General features: G+C 44.4%; 1 protein-coding gene across 1 annotated transcript in view; it reads right to left on the bottom strand.

The window, feature by feature from the left end:
* Positions 1–16,046, bottom strand: part of LOC114592519 (uncharacterized) — a 42,230-nt gene that overhangs the window by 7,740 nt on the left and 18,444 nt on the right. The window contains exon 4 of the mRNA XM_077923420.1: positions 3,664–6,304. Coding sequence (XP_077779546.1) covers positions 3,664–6,304 — 2,641 coding nt within the window. The remainder of the gene's footprint in view (positions 1–3,663; positions 6,305–16,046) is intronic.

The following is a 16,046-nucleotide window of genomic DNA, read 5'->3' as shown; positions in this document are numbered from 1 at the left end:
CCTCCCATTCTAGGAGCAAATCATATAGTTTGGAAATATGTTTACTTTTAGATTGGAGTAAGTACTCATCCAATCTTGAAATTTCTTTCTCAAATCCTTTTTCTTCCTCTTTTGTCATCTCTGATTAATTTGAAAGAACTGCAGCCAGTTGTTCAAATATTTCTTAACTTCCTTATATCCTTTCAATTTAAGTTTATTATTTTCCTCTTCCAGTAATCCTTATATGTTGCCCAGTTGTTATTCATATTCTTTTCTTTACAGTCATGATTTCTAAGGTGAGGTCCACCAAGGTGTTTTGGGTTCTAGAATCCCTTTATATTTCATCTATATTTTATACAATGATTTCCTTATAAAACCCATGTGGACTCTCTCCTTTCCATCTATTAGGTATGCATGCCATCCAAATTGAGTTCCTACTTCCTCCAGATCTAACACGTCAGTGTCCTTTAACTTAATCCACTCCCTTAAGCAGGTCAGACCTGCTGCAGCAGGATATAATTCCAGGTCAGGTAGGTCAAATCCGCCTCTCTTTCTCCGATCAATAAGTAATTTATATTTTATTGTAGGTGTTTTTTGGATGGAATGGCAAATTGCACATCATTCCTATTCACCAATCAAAGGATCACAGCAATCTTTTTTTTTTACTTCATTTTTTTTATTGGTTTTCACAAAATTATAAACAAACACATAAAACAAACAAACATAAATCATAACCATATTAAAAATTACACTTATTAACATTGTTAAGTGCCTTCCTCGCTTCCCCTTGGTTGAATTTCAATGTATATCCTTTTAAGGGTTTTCCAAATCACAGTTCTTATAAAGTTTAACTTGAACATTAACATCCTTAGATCTTTTCATTTTGAAATTACACCTATTAATTCATCACTTAACTTATATAAAATCCTAAGTCGATTAAGTATCTGCAAGCTGATTCCAATTCATCTAACTTGACATATTTAACTAAATAATCATTAAATTTAGTCCATTCTTCCTGATATTCCTCCTCCTTCTGGTCGCGGACTCTTCTGGTTAGGTTGGTTAGCTCCGAAAAACCCATCATCTTCAAGGATCACAGCAATCTTAATAGTTGCAGCCCAATGTCATCATCCTGAACTAACCAAAATCATTTGGCTCTTCAGATAAGCCCTCATCATATCATGTGACGACATATAACAAGTTTTTTGTCTTTCTTTATTAAGACTTTGGCTAATATTCCTATTCACTAAATGTCTTCCAACGTCCTCTTTCATCCGTCTACAAAACAGTTCAAGATGAATCACAATTGCCATGCCTGGCTGATTCTCTTTTCATGTATACAACTCCCACTTTATTCTTTTCAGGGTTCTGGAACAGACATTTGCTACATACAGTACCTAAAAGCAGCACGTTCTGTTCCATCAAAGGTAGGCAGGCACAGGCCTTTTCAATTAAGTGAGGCCATAGGCTTAAAAGAAATCGGAATCATCCAAATGCAGTTTTATGAAATTGTTACTTTCTACAACGTATACATGTTATGAAAGGGCTGTCACCTGCAGGATGGAGCAAGGTGTTCAGGATGTAGCAATGACTTCAAGTTACAAGAAAGGAGATTCCAGCTAAACCTCAGGAAATACTTTAGGACAGGAAGAGTTCTTCCAGAGTGGAACAGACTTCCTTGGTAGGTGCTGGACTCTCCTTCCATGGAGTTTTTAAAGCAGAGGTTGGATGACCATCTGTCTTGGACAAGATTCCTGAGATTCCTGGCTTGCAGGGGGCAGGACCAGGTGACACCCAAGCTCCCTTCTATATGTTAGGAGAAGTGACAGCTCAGTTGCAGTCACTTGGGACTAACTCCCTTATGGGACAGTTCATATAGTTAGACACTTTTGTAACCTAAGTCTGCCTTCAGGGATGCATCTGTGAACTGAATGAGTGAGTAAACTACTTTTACATTTACTATAATAAGATTGTGTCATATCTTTATGAGGGAGTAGAAGGGATCTTACCAGGAATCCTATATTTAAAGAGGCTTAAGCAAGCCTGCAACAAGCTAACCACCGTGCAAATTTAAAAAGGGGAATGTTTGGAAATCTGCTAAGTTCTAGAACTGGCTAATGCAAGTTAGGAAGGATATTAGTAAACAATATATCCTTCTCCTGCCTCCCTAAACATCCCCACACTTCCGACTCTCCCATTCTACGATTCTGTGATGGAAACATGAGCCAAAGTGTTGCCACAGAAACTAGGGAGCTAAAGATGCTTTTCTGGCAGTGGGACAAAATGTCATGGCTAAAATCCTGAGAGGAGAAACCGGAAAATACTGGAAAACACTGGTTCCTTCCAGAAGGTTTTGTTCTTTTCTGCTGAGGCAGCTGGATTTATTATGATTTGCGTTTTGTTATCTCAAGGTCACACTGAGCCCATCCAGACATGGAGCTCCTTGGCATTGAAGACCAAGACGGGTTCCAGAAAAAGAGACCGAGGTGAATGTGTGGGTCATAAGCTGGGAGTCGTTGGAAAGGAGTCGCTGGGAGTGGCAGAAGGTTCTGTTGAGCAGGTGAGGGAAGAATAAGAGGAGAGAAAGAGCTCCATAGAAAGACAAGGCTGCATTGGGATGAGCTGGTGTGGGAATTATTGGCAGAGAAAAATGTACATCCAGCAAAAGGGGATGCAGTGCAACACCTGAAACTGTTCATAACACAAGCTATGATCTCGTATGAGGAAAGGGATTTAATATGCCTTCTTCCCCACCCCCAGTGGATTAGGAAAGAAGATTAGTAAAAGAAGAGGAAGCAGGATTGGATGAACATTAAAAGACACAATAATTTTGGACTGTGACTTGACTGAGATTTGTTGGAACAGTTTTAATAAGGCTTTATAGAAACTGGACCTAGAAACTGGAGAAATACTAATCTGTATTACAGTGGTACCTCGGGGTAAGTACTTAATTCGTTCCGGAGGTCCGTTCTTAACCTGAAGCACCACTTTAGCTAATAGGGGCCTCCTGCTGCCGCTGCACCGCTGGACCACCATTTCTGTTCTCATCCTGAAGCAAAGTTCTTAACCCGAGGAACTATTTCTGGGTTAGCGGAGTCTGTAACCTGAAGTGTATGTAACCTGAAGCATATGTAACCCGAGGTACCACTGTATTAGATGATCACTGTCTGAGTGGTTAAGATTTGAAGGCTGGGCTGTGCGGGCACAATGTAGGAAAAGTGCCATCTTCCTGAAGGTTACTGGATACTAAATACTGGATACTAAATACAGCTGGGTTTATCCTGGAGAGCATATTCTGAATAATTATTGCTACAGAGGAACGATCACTCAGGGTGGGAGACGAGGAAAAGGGGGGCACCCAGGGGAGAGCTGGGGGGGCCTACCTTTCTATGTGTTGACAAATGATATGATATATATGATACAAATGTGATAAAGGGTATTTTTAGTTATTCTCCCCCGCCCTTTCTCTCTTCTATACAAATATGTTTTGTAAAGGTTGTTTAATAATGTTTGCGTTATTGTTTTTCTTTTGGTTTTCCCTCTGTATGAATTCTTTGATGGGAAGTGAGTATATTTTTCCAATTAAAGCTCTTTCCACATTCTAAGCACTGATATGGTTTCTGACCGGTATGAGTTCTTTGATGGGTCACGAGATAGGAACTGTGACCAAAGCTCTTTCCACACTCATGGCATTGAAAGGGTTTCTCCCCTGTGTGAATTCTTTGATGGGAAGTGAGCTTGGCCCCCTCCCAGAAGCTCTTTCCACATTCCAAACACTTATATGGTTTCTCCCCTTTATGAATTCTTTGATGTAAAATGAGATTGGAACTATGACGAAAGCTCTTTCCACACTCATGGCATTGAAAGGGTTTCTCCCCTGTATGAATTCTTTGATGGGAAGTGAGCTTGGCTCGCTCCCGGAAGCGCTTTCCACATTCCAAACACTGATATGGTTTCTCCCCTTTATGAATTCTTTGATGGATAGTGAGAGTGTAACGGTGACGAAAGCTCTTTCCACACTTATGGCATTGAAAAGTTTTCTCCCCTGTATGAATTCTTTGATGGAAAGTGAGAGTGGAACATTGACGAAAGCTCTTTCCACACTCATGGCATTGAAAGGGTTTATCCCCTGTATGAATTCTTTGATGGGAAGTGAGAGTGGAACGGTGACCAAAGCTCTTTCCACACTCATGGCATTGAAAGGGTTTATCCCCTGTATGAATTCTTTGATGGGTAGTGAGATGGATCACCCGGCTGAAGCTTTTTCCACATTCCAAACACTGATGTGATTTCTCCCCTGTATGAATTCTTTGATGGGAAGTGAGAATACTACTCAGACGAAAGCTCTTTCCACATTCGAAGCACTGATAGGGTTTCTCCCCCGTATGAACTTTTCGATGCGAAGTAAGACTCTGCCTGTAACGGAAGCCCTTTCCACATTCCAGGCATGGATATGGTTTCTCCCCTATATGAAGTCTGTGATGGGAAGTCAGCTGCACCCTCTCACTGAAGCTCTTTCCACATTCCAAGCACTGATAGGGTTTCTCTCCTGTATGAACTCTTTTATGCTTTGTGAGCTTGGTCCTCTCCCGGAAGCTCTTTCCACATTCCAAGCACTGATAGGGTTTCTCCCCTGTATGGACTCTTTGATGGGATGTGAGCCTGGTCCTCTCCCGGAAGCTCTTTCCACATTCCAAGCACTGATAGGGTTTCTCCCCTGTATGGACTCTTTGATGAGAAGTTAGATGGGAACTTTGACTGAAGCTCTTTCCGCATTCTAAGCACTGATAGGGTTTCTCCCCTGTATGAATTCTGTTATGGGAAGTGAGACTCTGTTTGAGACTGAAGCTCTTTCCACATTCTAAGCACTGATAGGGTTTCTCCCCTGTATGAATTCTTTGATGAAAAGTGAGACTGGAACTGTGACGAAAGCTCTTTCCACACTCATGGCACTGAAAAGGTTTATCCCCTGTATGAATTCTTTGATGGGAAGTGAGACTTTCCTTCCAACTGAAGCTCTTTCCACATTCCAAGCACTGATAGGGTTTCTCCCCGGTATGAATTCTTTGATGGGCAGTGAGATGGATCGCCTGGCTGAAGCTTTTTCCACATTCCAAACACGGATGTGGTTTCTCCCCTGTATGAATTCTTTGATGCAAAGTGAGACCATCCTTCCGACTGAAGCTCTTTCCGCATTCTAAGCACTGATAGGGTTTCTCCCCTGTATGAATTATTTGATGGGAAGTGAGATGTTGTCTGTGACTGAAGCTCTTTCCACATTCCAAGCAGTGATAGGGTTTCTCCCCTTTATGAATTCTTTGATGGAAAGTGAGATAGGAACTGTGACCAAAGCTCTTTCCACACTCATGGCATTGAAAGGGTTTCTCCCCTGTGTGAATTCTTTGATGGGAAGTGAGCTTGGACCCCTCCCGGAAGCTGTTTCCACATTCCAAACACTTATATGGTTTCTCCCCTTTATGAATTCTTTGATGGAAAGTGAGATTGGAATGGTGACCAAAGCTCTTTCCACACTCATGGCATTGAAAAGGTTTATCCCCTGTATGAATTCTGTTATGGGAAGTGAGATTTTGTCTGTGACTGAAGCTCTTTCCACATTCTAAGCACTGATAGGGTTTCTCCCCTGTATGAATTCTGTTATGGGAAGTGAGACTCTGTCTGGTACTGAAGCTCTTCCCACATTTCAAGCACTGATAGGATTTCTCCCCTGTATGGACTCTTTGATGGGAAGTTAGATTGGAACTTTGAGTGAAGCTCTTTCCGCATTCTAAGCACTGATAGGGTTTCTCCCCTGTATGAATTCTTTGATGGGTAGTGAGATGGATCGCCTGGCTGAAGCTTTTTCCACATTCCAAGCACTGGTGTGGTTTCTCCCCTGTATGAATTCTTTGATGTAACGTGAGCCCGGCCCCATTCTGGAAGCTCTTTCCACATTCGAAGCACTGATAGGGTTTCTCCCCCGTATGAACTTTTCGATGGGAAGTTAGATGGGAACGTTGACTGAAGCTCTTTCCACATTCCAAGCACGGATAGGGTTTCTCCCCTGTATGAATTCTGTGATGGGAAGTGAGACTATCCTTCCGAGTGAAGCTCTTTCCACATTCCAAGCACTGATACAATTTCTCTCCACTGTGAGTTCTTTTGTGTGAATTAAGGCTATCCCTCCAAATGAAGCTCTTTCTTTGATGGGAGGTGGACTGGGAGCTCTGATGGATGTTCTCTCCACACCCTGAATATTTAGTTGACTTCTCCACAATGTGGATACTGTTGTGGTCCCCCTTGTTCTTCCCTTCCAATTGATCACCATCTGCAATCAAGGGAGAGAGAAGCTAATTAGAGCCTCGGGAAGAACAAAGTTAATGAATGCTTGTGATAGAGGAAGAACTGAAGACAGTTCGATGTGTTTAGCCTGAATTAGGCCTTGAGTCACTTGATCTACTAGTCTCAATGCCAGAGCTGACTTAGCAGTTGAGCTGCTCAAATATGGTCGCAACATGTGGCTAATTAATATAGATAATGTGCTATTATTAGTAGTTGATTGTCATCTAAAATTTACAAACCATAAACTTCTATATATATATATATATATATATATATATGCAGGTTTTGGTGTCCTCGGGTGTCTTCCCGTGTAAAAGTTGGGGTGTCTAGGCGACGTTTCGACGAGGTCTCACTCGTCATCTTCAGGCTGGTGCTTTCGGCTTCTTGTTACTGGAACAGAGCAGGATCTCAGTGTTTGAGTTCCTATAAATACTGTTGAGGAGGTGTGGCCTCCAATGTTCTGGGCAGAGAGGAAGTTCCCAGGCTAGTGTGCCTTTTCTTCTTTTGTTCCTTAATTACTTGAGGGATATCTTGAGTGATTTCTTGAGTTGCATCCTGAGTACCACTTAGGTGGGTCATTAGGTGTGGATTAGTTGCTAAAGCCTTTGTGTCTTGACCTCTTGAACTTTGTGAAGAGTTTTTCTGAGAAGATGGCTGTACTGCACTTAGTTGTGCTCTGGCTTGGCTTCGTGTATAGGGGCGAGCTGTGGTTTTGTGGCCTGTGCCAGCCAGATCTGTGTAGGGATTGCAGGGGGGTGCAGCATCCGGAGGTGCCACCATGGTTTGGCTACTGGATGGTGTCTGTAATTTATCTGTGGAGAGGGTCTGGGTTTGGGTCTGGTGTGGTTGATTGGTGATGGCGTTCTGTGTGCCTCTGGATCTGGTGTCAGTTTTTGTGGGGAGGGCTAATTTCCAGATGTCTGGCAAGCGGGATGTGTCGTCACGCTTGTTCATGTTGTGAGGGTGTTTCTCTATCTCGATGGCTTCCATGATTATTCTCTTGTGGTGATGTTCCATGTTAAAGAGCAATTTGGAATCTGCAAAATTAATTTCGTGTCCTGTTTCTTTCATGTGTTGGAAAAGAGAGGAAGTTTTTTCTTCTTTTTTGACGGCATTCTTGTGTTCTGCAATACGTGCATTTATTCGTCTGTTTGTTTGTCCAATGTACGTGGCTGGGCAGACTTTGCAGGGTATTTCATAGACCCCTTGGTTTTCCAACTGGATTTTATCCTTGGGGTTTCTGAGGATATTGGCTATTTTTTGGTTGGTGCAAAGCCAAGCCAGAGCACAACTAAGTGCAGTACAGCCATCTTCTCAGAAAAACTCTTCACAAAGTTCAAGAGGTCAAGACACAAAGGCTTTAGCAACTAATCCACACCTAATGACCCACCTAAGTGGTACTCAGGATGCAACTCAAGAAATCACTCAAGATATCCCTCAAGTAATTAAGGAACAAAAGAAGAAAAGGCACACTAGCCTGGGAACTTCCTCTCTGCCCAGAACATTGGAGGCCACACCTCCTCAACAGTATTTATAGGAACTCAAACACTGAGATCCTGCTCTGTTCCAGTAACAAGAAGCCGAAAGCACCAGCCTGAAGATGACGAGTGAGACCTCGTCGAAACGTCGCCTAGACACCCCAACCTTTACACGGGAAGACACCCGAGGACACCAAAACCTGCATTCCTGTACCCGTGAAAATCTACGAAAGCAAATATCTCACCTCTACGGGGAGGAAACCTTCCAGCTGACAAGAACCTACGAGAAACTAGAAATCCGAAGAGCCACCATCTTATGTGATCTCTTGTTCCTACGCAACTGCCGAGACAACAACTTAATTCCCACATGCTTCCAACTTAAATTCCACTCTAAAACCCCAGCTACCGAAAGGATCCTGAAACGAACTGAACTATCCCTAATCAGAAACGAACTACACAAGAAAAGATACCTACTAAACCAAACCAACAAAGATCTGCTCACTCTTCACCTCAAACTCTGTAACAAAATCCACCCTGCACTCTGGGACAAATGCAAACAACTAGCCGTCTGGAGAGCTGAAACGGAGACCTCACATAAGACAGACACACACACCAACAAACTCCACAAACTAGAGAAACGCCAGAAGCCCAGCCACCCTCCACAACAACCCATGAAACAAACAGTACATAACATATCAGACAGGATCCTCACCTCAACTGAAACCAAAGTACTCTCCAAAGGTTTCAACTTTGCAGTCGCCCCGAGACGCATCCCCACGGAAAACATCATATGCGGAGTCGAAGCTAGCCTAACCAAAATCAACCCAGATGAAGCCAATAAAATCAGACTTGAAGTCACCAACATCCTCTGCTCCAGCAAACCACCCAGAAGCAATTTACACAAAGAAGAACAGAAAGCACTCACCAACCTGAGGAAAGACAACAACATAATCATTCTCCCAGCAGACAAAGGTAATGCCACTGTTGTGATGAACACATCGGACTACCAAGCAAAACTATCAAATCTACTCCAAGACCCTACCTATCAACCTATAAAAACAGATCCCACCACCTATCTGGAAAAAACCACCAAATCCAAAATAAAAGCCTCTCCTATCAGTGAAGAAATCCAGCTAAGAATCATCCCCAGAGAAAAATCATCCAGATGCCCCAAACTCTACGGCCTCCCCAAGATACACAAAGAAGGAACACCACTCAGACCAATAGTCAGCTCCATAGGCTCACCTCTACAAAATCTCGCTAAATTTCTCGCCAAGCAACTTCAGCCCTATGCAGAATCCATCTCTTCACACGTTCCAAACTCCTTCCAGTTCATAGAAACAATAAAGAAGCAAAACCTACATCCCAATGACCTACTTGTGAGCTTCGATGTTGTATCTCTCTTCACACAAGTGCCCATTAATGAAGCCTTGACAGCCATTCAAAACAAATACAATCCCCCCGAATACATCTTGGACCTGACCAACCACTGCCTAACCAACACGTACTTCATCCACAATGGACAAAGATACAAACAGATAGAAGGAGCACCTATGGGATCACCCCTCTCACCGGTCATCGCAAACCTGTACATGGAACACTTTGAAACCAATGCTTTAGACAAGTCAGAACACAAACCCAAACTTTGGCTCAGATATGTTGACGACACCTTTGTAATTTGGCCACACGGGAAGGAAAAACTGGATAGCTTCCTCACACATCTCAACAGCCTACACCCCAAAATACAATTCACTATGGAAATAGAAGCCAACAACCAACTTCCCTTCCTTGACGTCCTAATCTACAAAAAACCTGATGGCTCCCTAGGACACACTATCTACCGGAAAAAAACACACACCAACCGCTACTTACATGCACAATCACACCACCACCCTGCACAAATAAACTCCGTAGCCAAGACTCTCATCTCCAGAACCAAACGCCTGGCTGACAAAGACCACTTGACAACTGAGTTACAGAATCTCTCAAATGTGTTAATTGCCAATGGATACCAGCAAAACAGGGTTACGAAGCTAATCCAAAAAGAAACACCCCCCAAAAACCAAGACACAGAAGAAAACAATGGCATGGCCCTCCTTCCTTATATCAAGGGCACTACAGATAAAATTAGCAAAATCCTCCATAAACACAATATCAAAACAGCCTTTTGCACCAACCAAAAAATAGCCAATATCCTCAGAAACCCCAAGGATAAAATCCAGTTGGAAAACCAAGGGGTCTATGAAATACCCTGCAAAGTCTGCCCAGCCACGTACATTGGACAAACAAACAGACGAATAAATGCACGTATTGCAGAACACAAGAATGCCGTCAAAAAAGAAGAAAAAACTTCCTCTCTTTTCCAACACATGAAAGAAACAGGACACGAAATTAATTTTGCAGATTCCAAATTGCTCTTTAACATGGAACATCACCACAAGAGAATAATCATGGAAGCCATCGAGATAGAGAAACACCCTCACAACATGAACAAGCGTGACGACACATCCCGCTTGCCAGACATCTGGAAATTAGCCCTCCCCACAAAAACTGACACCAGATCCAGAGGCACACAGAACGCCATCACCAATCAACCACACCAGACCCAAACCCAGACCCTCTCCACAGATAAATTACAGACACCATCCAGTAGCCAAACCATGGTGGCACCTCCGGATGCTGCACCCCCCTGCAATCCCTACACAGATCTGGCTGGCACAGGCCACAAAACCACAGCTCGCCCCTATACACGAAGCCAAGCCAGAGCACAACTAAGTGCAGTACAGCCATCTTCTCAGAAAAACTCTTCACAAAGTTCAAGAGGTCAAGACACAAAGGCTTTAGCAACTAATCCACACCTAATGACCCACCTAAGTGGTACTCAGGATGCAACTCAAGAAATCACTCAAGATATCCCTCAAGTAATTAAGGAACAAAAGAAGAAAAGGCACACTAGCCTGGGAACTTCCTCTCTGCCCAGAACATTGGAGGCCACACCTCCTCAACAGTATTTATAGGAACTCAAACACTGAGATCCTGCTCTGTTCCAGTAACAAGAAGCCGAAAGCACCAGCCTGAAGATGACGAGTGAGACCTCGTCGAAACGTCGCCTAGACACCCCAACTTTTACACGGGAAGACACCCGAGGACACCAAAACCTGCATTCCTGTACCCGTGAAAATCTACGAAAGCATATATATATATATATATATATATATATATATATATATATATATAATCAGTCCATAACCAAGTACTCAATGGAATGGAATGCTGGTGGGGAACACCATGATGTCTTTCATTTTTTTTAAATAAATTTTTATTAAGGTTTTACAAGTTTTTAAACAGACATAAAAAGCACAAATAAACATCACTCAAAAAAAGAAAAAAAAAGACAAGTATAATTCCAGATCCTTATTTTCTTACCATCTTTCACTGACTTCCCCACACCTCCCCTTCTTGTATTCTAATTCCAATAATTAACTCAGCAAGTTCTTATCCCCATCATTTACCTTATTATTTTTATATTTGATTCATCTTAGTTATCCAATTTTAAACTTATAACCCTCATTTTAAACAACAATATTCATTCTGAACATCTTTTTCTAAGGTCGACCCAAGTTCCCTTCCACGAATTTCCCAATTTTTATAATGATTACCAAATAAAGATAGAAAAGAAAGATGACATATAAATATACACCCTTTGGGTTCCCAAGCTCATATCCCCCCCTTCCCGGTTTCGATCCCCAAAAAGAAATGTCCATTAATCTATAAATCTAGCCTGGAGATCTTGTATCCGAGGCTCTCAAGTCCCTCTCAGTCCCTCTCTGCCGGGTTTTTTTGTAGTCCTTTATATTAAACGTCAAGTCACGGAGAAGCTCCATTCCATTAAAGTCTATGTTTCTTCGAGCAAGACCTCCATATTCAAAAGTGGAGCCTAAATCTTGTTTCTTCTTTCTTTTAAATCCAAATGTCCCAAATGTCTTGACAGCTCCAACTTTCACCTTGGTCAAATTTGTAATCCCTGGGTCTTCAGATCTCCCCTTAGGGAGATCCTTCCATTCTTCATTTTCCATTTTCTTTATAACCATCTTAGCAGGCCTCAAGCTCTCCTTTGTCTTCTGCGACATTTCAGCTTCTCCTTCCCATTCCTCTAAAACAAAACATATCTCTTCTTGTTCAGCTGCAAATGTATCTTGAGTCAAGTCCTTGACAGATTCAGCAAGATTGTTTACATTTACTTTCAAAGTTGTAGCATTTGTAGCCAAAGCTTCATTCTGACCTTGTAACTTTCCCATGAGAAGAAACATTCTATCCAGCTCAGCCTGTATTTTTCCATCTGCAGCCATTGTAATGTCCAGAACCTCTAGAGGGATTCTGATTGCTTATTATTTTTTCCAACTCCAGTCCAACAGTCCAATTTTTTCGTTTCTAATTTAAAGTCAATTTGTATCAAGAATAACCAGCAAAGATAGCAAAAAAGGAATTTTCTTCTATTTTCTTCTTTCCAGCTTTGACAGCTGGTTTGACAGCTGTCAAACTCTTTATGTCTCCTCAACAGGCTCTCTCTCAGATCACTCCCGGGTCCCGGGGGGTTGCACCTTAGTTCTTAAAGACAACTCTTATCCTCCAGCAAGTTTGCTTATAATGCCAAATTGTGAAATTTGTAACTTTTATCCAATAAGGAGAAGAATGTTCTCTCGACCTTAGTTATCAAATTCTTGCTTTAATTTGTCTATGGGGGGGGGAGGCGGACTTCCTTTTAGCACTTCCCCCGATCGTGCCCAATTCAAAAGAAAAAATTTTAGTTCCAATTTCCGTACTACTCACGGGTTGTTGCTTTTTACCATGATGTCTTTCAAAGGATGATGTCCAAGACATTCGGATTGAATCAACTATTTTGAAGATGAATCTTCATCAGCTGATGATGAAATCGAATACATATAATTGAATACATATAATGAATGACAACAAAAATAATACTGAGCAACCTGCATATTAAATAAAGAATAAAGAATAAAAAATTCATACCAAATAATTTTAGACAGCATATCCAAGCAGCCCTATTGCTTCTAATACACTACTAAGATGTTCCCCTAAAGATAATACCACATCATCTGCAGAGGACTTCAGTCTGTCATTTTGTTGCCCCACCCTCACCTCCTTTTATATCTGGACTCTGTCAACTTCAGACAGGGTTAATTGTCCTCCCAAACAGTGCTGGGCAAGCAACATTCCCCAGAGATTTCTTGAACCAGACATCTGTAGAACTCCAGTTCCCGGCACAGCTCTGACAGTGCACTGAACTCAGCTTCAGTAGAGGACAGCGCAATGAGACTCTGCTTCTGGAACTTCCACCCAACTAGAGATTCCCCAAATTTTATGACCATCCCAGATATGGACTTCCTGTCATCCAGATTCGCCCACTCGCTATCTGTCCAGGACGTGAGCTTGGGGTCACCTGTAGCTGACAGTTTGAGATGGAAGTCTTTGGTATCCTGCAGGTACACTGGGCTTTGTAGCTTCCCTGCTGAGCAGATTGGTAGCAAAAGCAATGCCTGGCCTGCTCCACTGGGACAGATACAATAGACTAACCAGAGCTTACTGAAAGACCTCAGTGTTCTCGAACTCAGCACATTCTGCTAGCTGACTGTCTTTCACGTAGCCTGTCTCCATGGGGGTCCTAACCCCTGCACAATCAGACATCCTGAACTTCTCAAACAACTGCTCAATCTTGCCTTTCTGACTGAGCAAGAAACTTCCATCTTCAGGCCTATCTGTACACACAGGTAAATCTTTACTGCACCCAGATTCTTGAGTTGGAAATGTTTTCCAAGCTCTTTGGCAAACTTCTGCACCTGTTTGTCTGCCCATGAAACATGAATGATGTCATCAACAAAGACCAAGACCAGTTATTGTGACTCTCCAGACCCCTCGAGGTACAGGCAGCTGTCAGCAAGACTCTTCTTGCAACCTAACTTCTCTAAGGCAGTGTTTCCCAACCTTTTTTGGGCAAAGGCACACTTGTTTGATGAAAAAAATCTCGAGGCACACCACCATTACAGCCCCGTGACGTCAGCGCGCAGCGTCACGCCGGGAGGGACGCACGAAAGTGTAAGTTTCAATTTTTTCCCCTCCCCCTTGCCGGGGAACCTCCAAGCTTTGGGGGTGGGGGGGAGGAGGCAGCAAAGCGAGGGACTGAGGGACTCCTCCAACGACAAGGGTTGGGGAAGAAGAGAAAGGGCTATTCCGCTCCAGTCACGGGAGGGGAATATGTACTGGCCCAACTGGTGTGCGGTCTTCGGAAAGCGGGGTGCGGGAAGGAAGCCTAGGCTCGGGGTCCACCGACCTCGGCGGAGAAAGGCAACAACCGAAGCCTCCCGACGGTTTCGGGGGAGACATTCAGAGCTTCCCTGGGAGTTTCTCAGCCTGCCTTTCGGAGGAAGAGGCGGAGGGGGCCTGGGGATGGCGGTGGCCTCGGCCTCGCCCTCCCTCCGTCCCTCTACCTTTGTAGTGGACGCGCAGGTTGTTCTGCGAGAGGCCGATGTAGCTGAATTTGTCCTTCGGGCTCCAGGAGCGCGGCAGCGGCATCTCCTGCTCGTCCACGGCCGGGTAGAGCCGCTTGAGGCGCCGCTTGAGCTCCTTCTCCTGCTCGTTCAGGGCCGGGTCGCCGCCGTGAGGGAAGGGTGCCGGGGCGCTGCGGCTGCCGCCGCTGCTCCCGGCAGGCATGGGCCCAGCTGAGGCGGCGGCGGCTGTTGTGGTGGTGGCGGCGATTGCGGGCGGAGGAGGGGGCGGCAGCAGGGCCGAGGTGGCCGGCGGCGGCGGGGGAGGCGGCGGCAGGTGGAGCAGGAGGGCGGCCGAGGCCGGTGAGGGAGTAGGGTTGCCCGGGGCTTGAGGTGCCGTCGCCGGGAGTTGCTGCTGCTGTTGTTGCTGCTGCTGCCCGGACATGCCGGCCTCCTCCTCGTCCGCTGTCTCGCGCTCCTCCCTTTTGCGCGCGCTGCCCCGCCGCCGCCCCATTGGCCGGGTCCTGTCAGCTGATCCTGTGTTATTTCCTGTGTGTGTGTGTGTGTGAGGGGAGAATGGAGAGAGAAACCTCGGCACCACCACCGCGGAGCCGCCCCCGGCTCGACGCGGATCCTCGCCGCCGCCGCCCCGCCTCTCGCCACCCGACTCGCCCGCCTCCCTCCCACGGCACACCAGGCAACGTCTCGCGGCACACTAGTGTGCCGCGGAACACCGGTTGGGAAACACTGCTCTAAGGCTTCATTCCAACACAAGTCTCAATTCCTTGGTGATTGTTTTAGCCGGTAAATTGACTTGTGCAGTTTCCACACAGTTCCTGGCCCATTGCCCTCAAACCCTGGAGGAGGAAGCATGCACAGATCCTCCTGGAAGTCTGAGTTCAAATAGGCCACATCCACATCAAAGTGATGCACCGGGAAAGACCTGCCAAAAAAGTTGAAAAAACATCTTCGTGTACGCGACAATGGCCACGAGAGTTCTGGTAGCACAAGGATGGAAGACTGAAGAAACCCCAACTAAAGAATCATGGCAAGAAAAATTGATGGACTATGCAGAACTGGCAAAATTGACATATAGGTTACGGGACAAGGATAACTGTGACTTTAAGGATGAATGGGAACCTTTTACAAAGTATTTGAAGACGCAACAAAGCGAACTGGACTCCTTGGCAGGTTTTGAATGAACATTCACAATTTTTCTTACTGATAATTAGCTAAACAGTTTGATGATGAACACAATTCTGTAACATGCAGAAAATAGCGTTAGTGGAGAAACCAAAGACTGGAACTGAGGGAAGTCGGGGGGTGGGGTGGGAGGATGGGTTTTGTGGGGGGGGAGAAGGAAAAACGGGGGTGAATAAGGATATGTATTTGGGAAATATGTTTTGTTATAACTTTGAATAAATAGATTTAAAAAACAAACAAAAAAGTGATGCACCGGAAAACCTCTTTGTGCAGCAATGGCTAAGAGCATGCACAGAGTTTCCCTTCTGGAAGTGGGAGCATATACCTCAGTGTAATGCAGCCCCTTCCACTGCGTGAACCCTCTGGCTACTAGTCTAGCCTTGTACTGTGGTTCTCCAGTTGCTGTGGGTTTAAGACGGTAAGCCCAGCGACTGCTCACAGCTTGTTTGCCCGCTGGCAATGTCGTGAGGGAGAACACACCTAGAGACTACATTGAGCTCATCTCCTTCTGCATTGCCTCATGCCATTTCCTGGCTTCTTCCTG

This window comes from Podarcis muralis, chromosome 2 (genome assembly GCF_964188315.1).
Source record: "Podarcis muralis chromosome 2, rPodMur119.hap1.1, whole genome shotgun sequence".
NCBI classification, from domain to species: domain Eukaryota; kingdom Metazoa; phylum Chordata; class Lepidosauria; order Squamata; family Lacertidae; genus Podarcis; species Podarcis muralis.
This window is presented reverse-complemented; position numbering and strand designations above follow the sequence as displayed.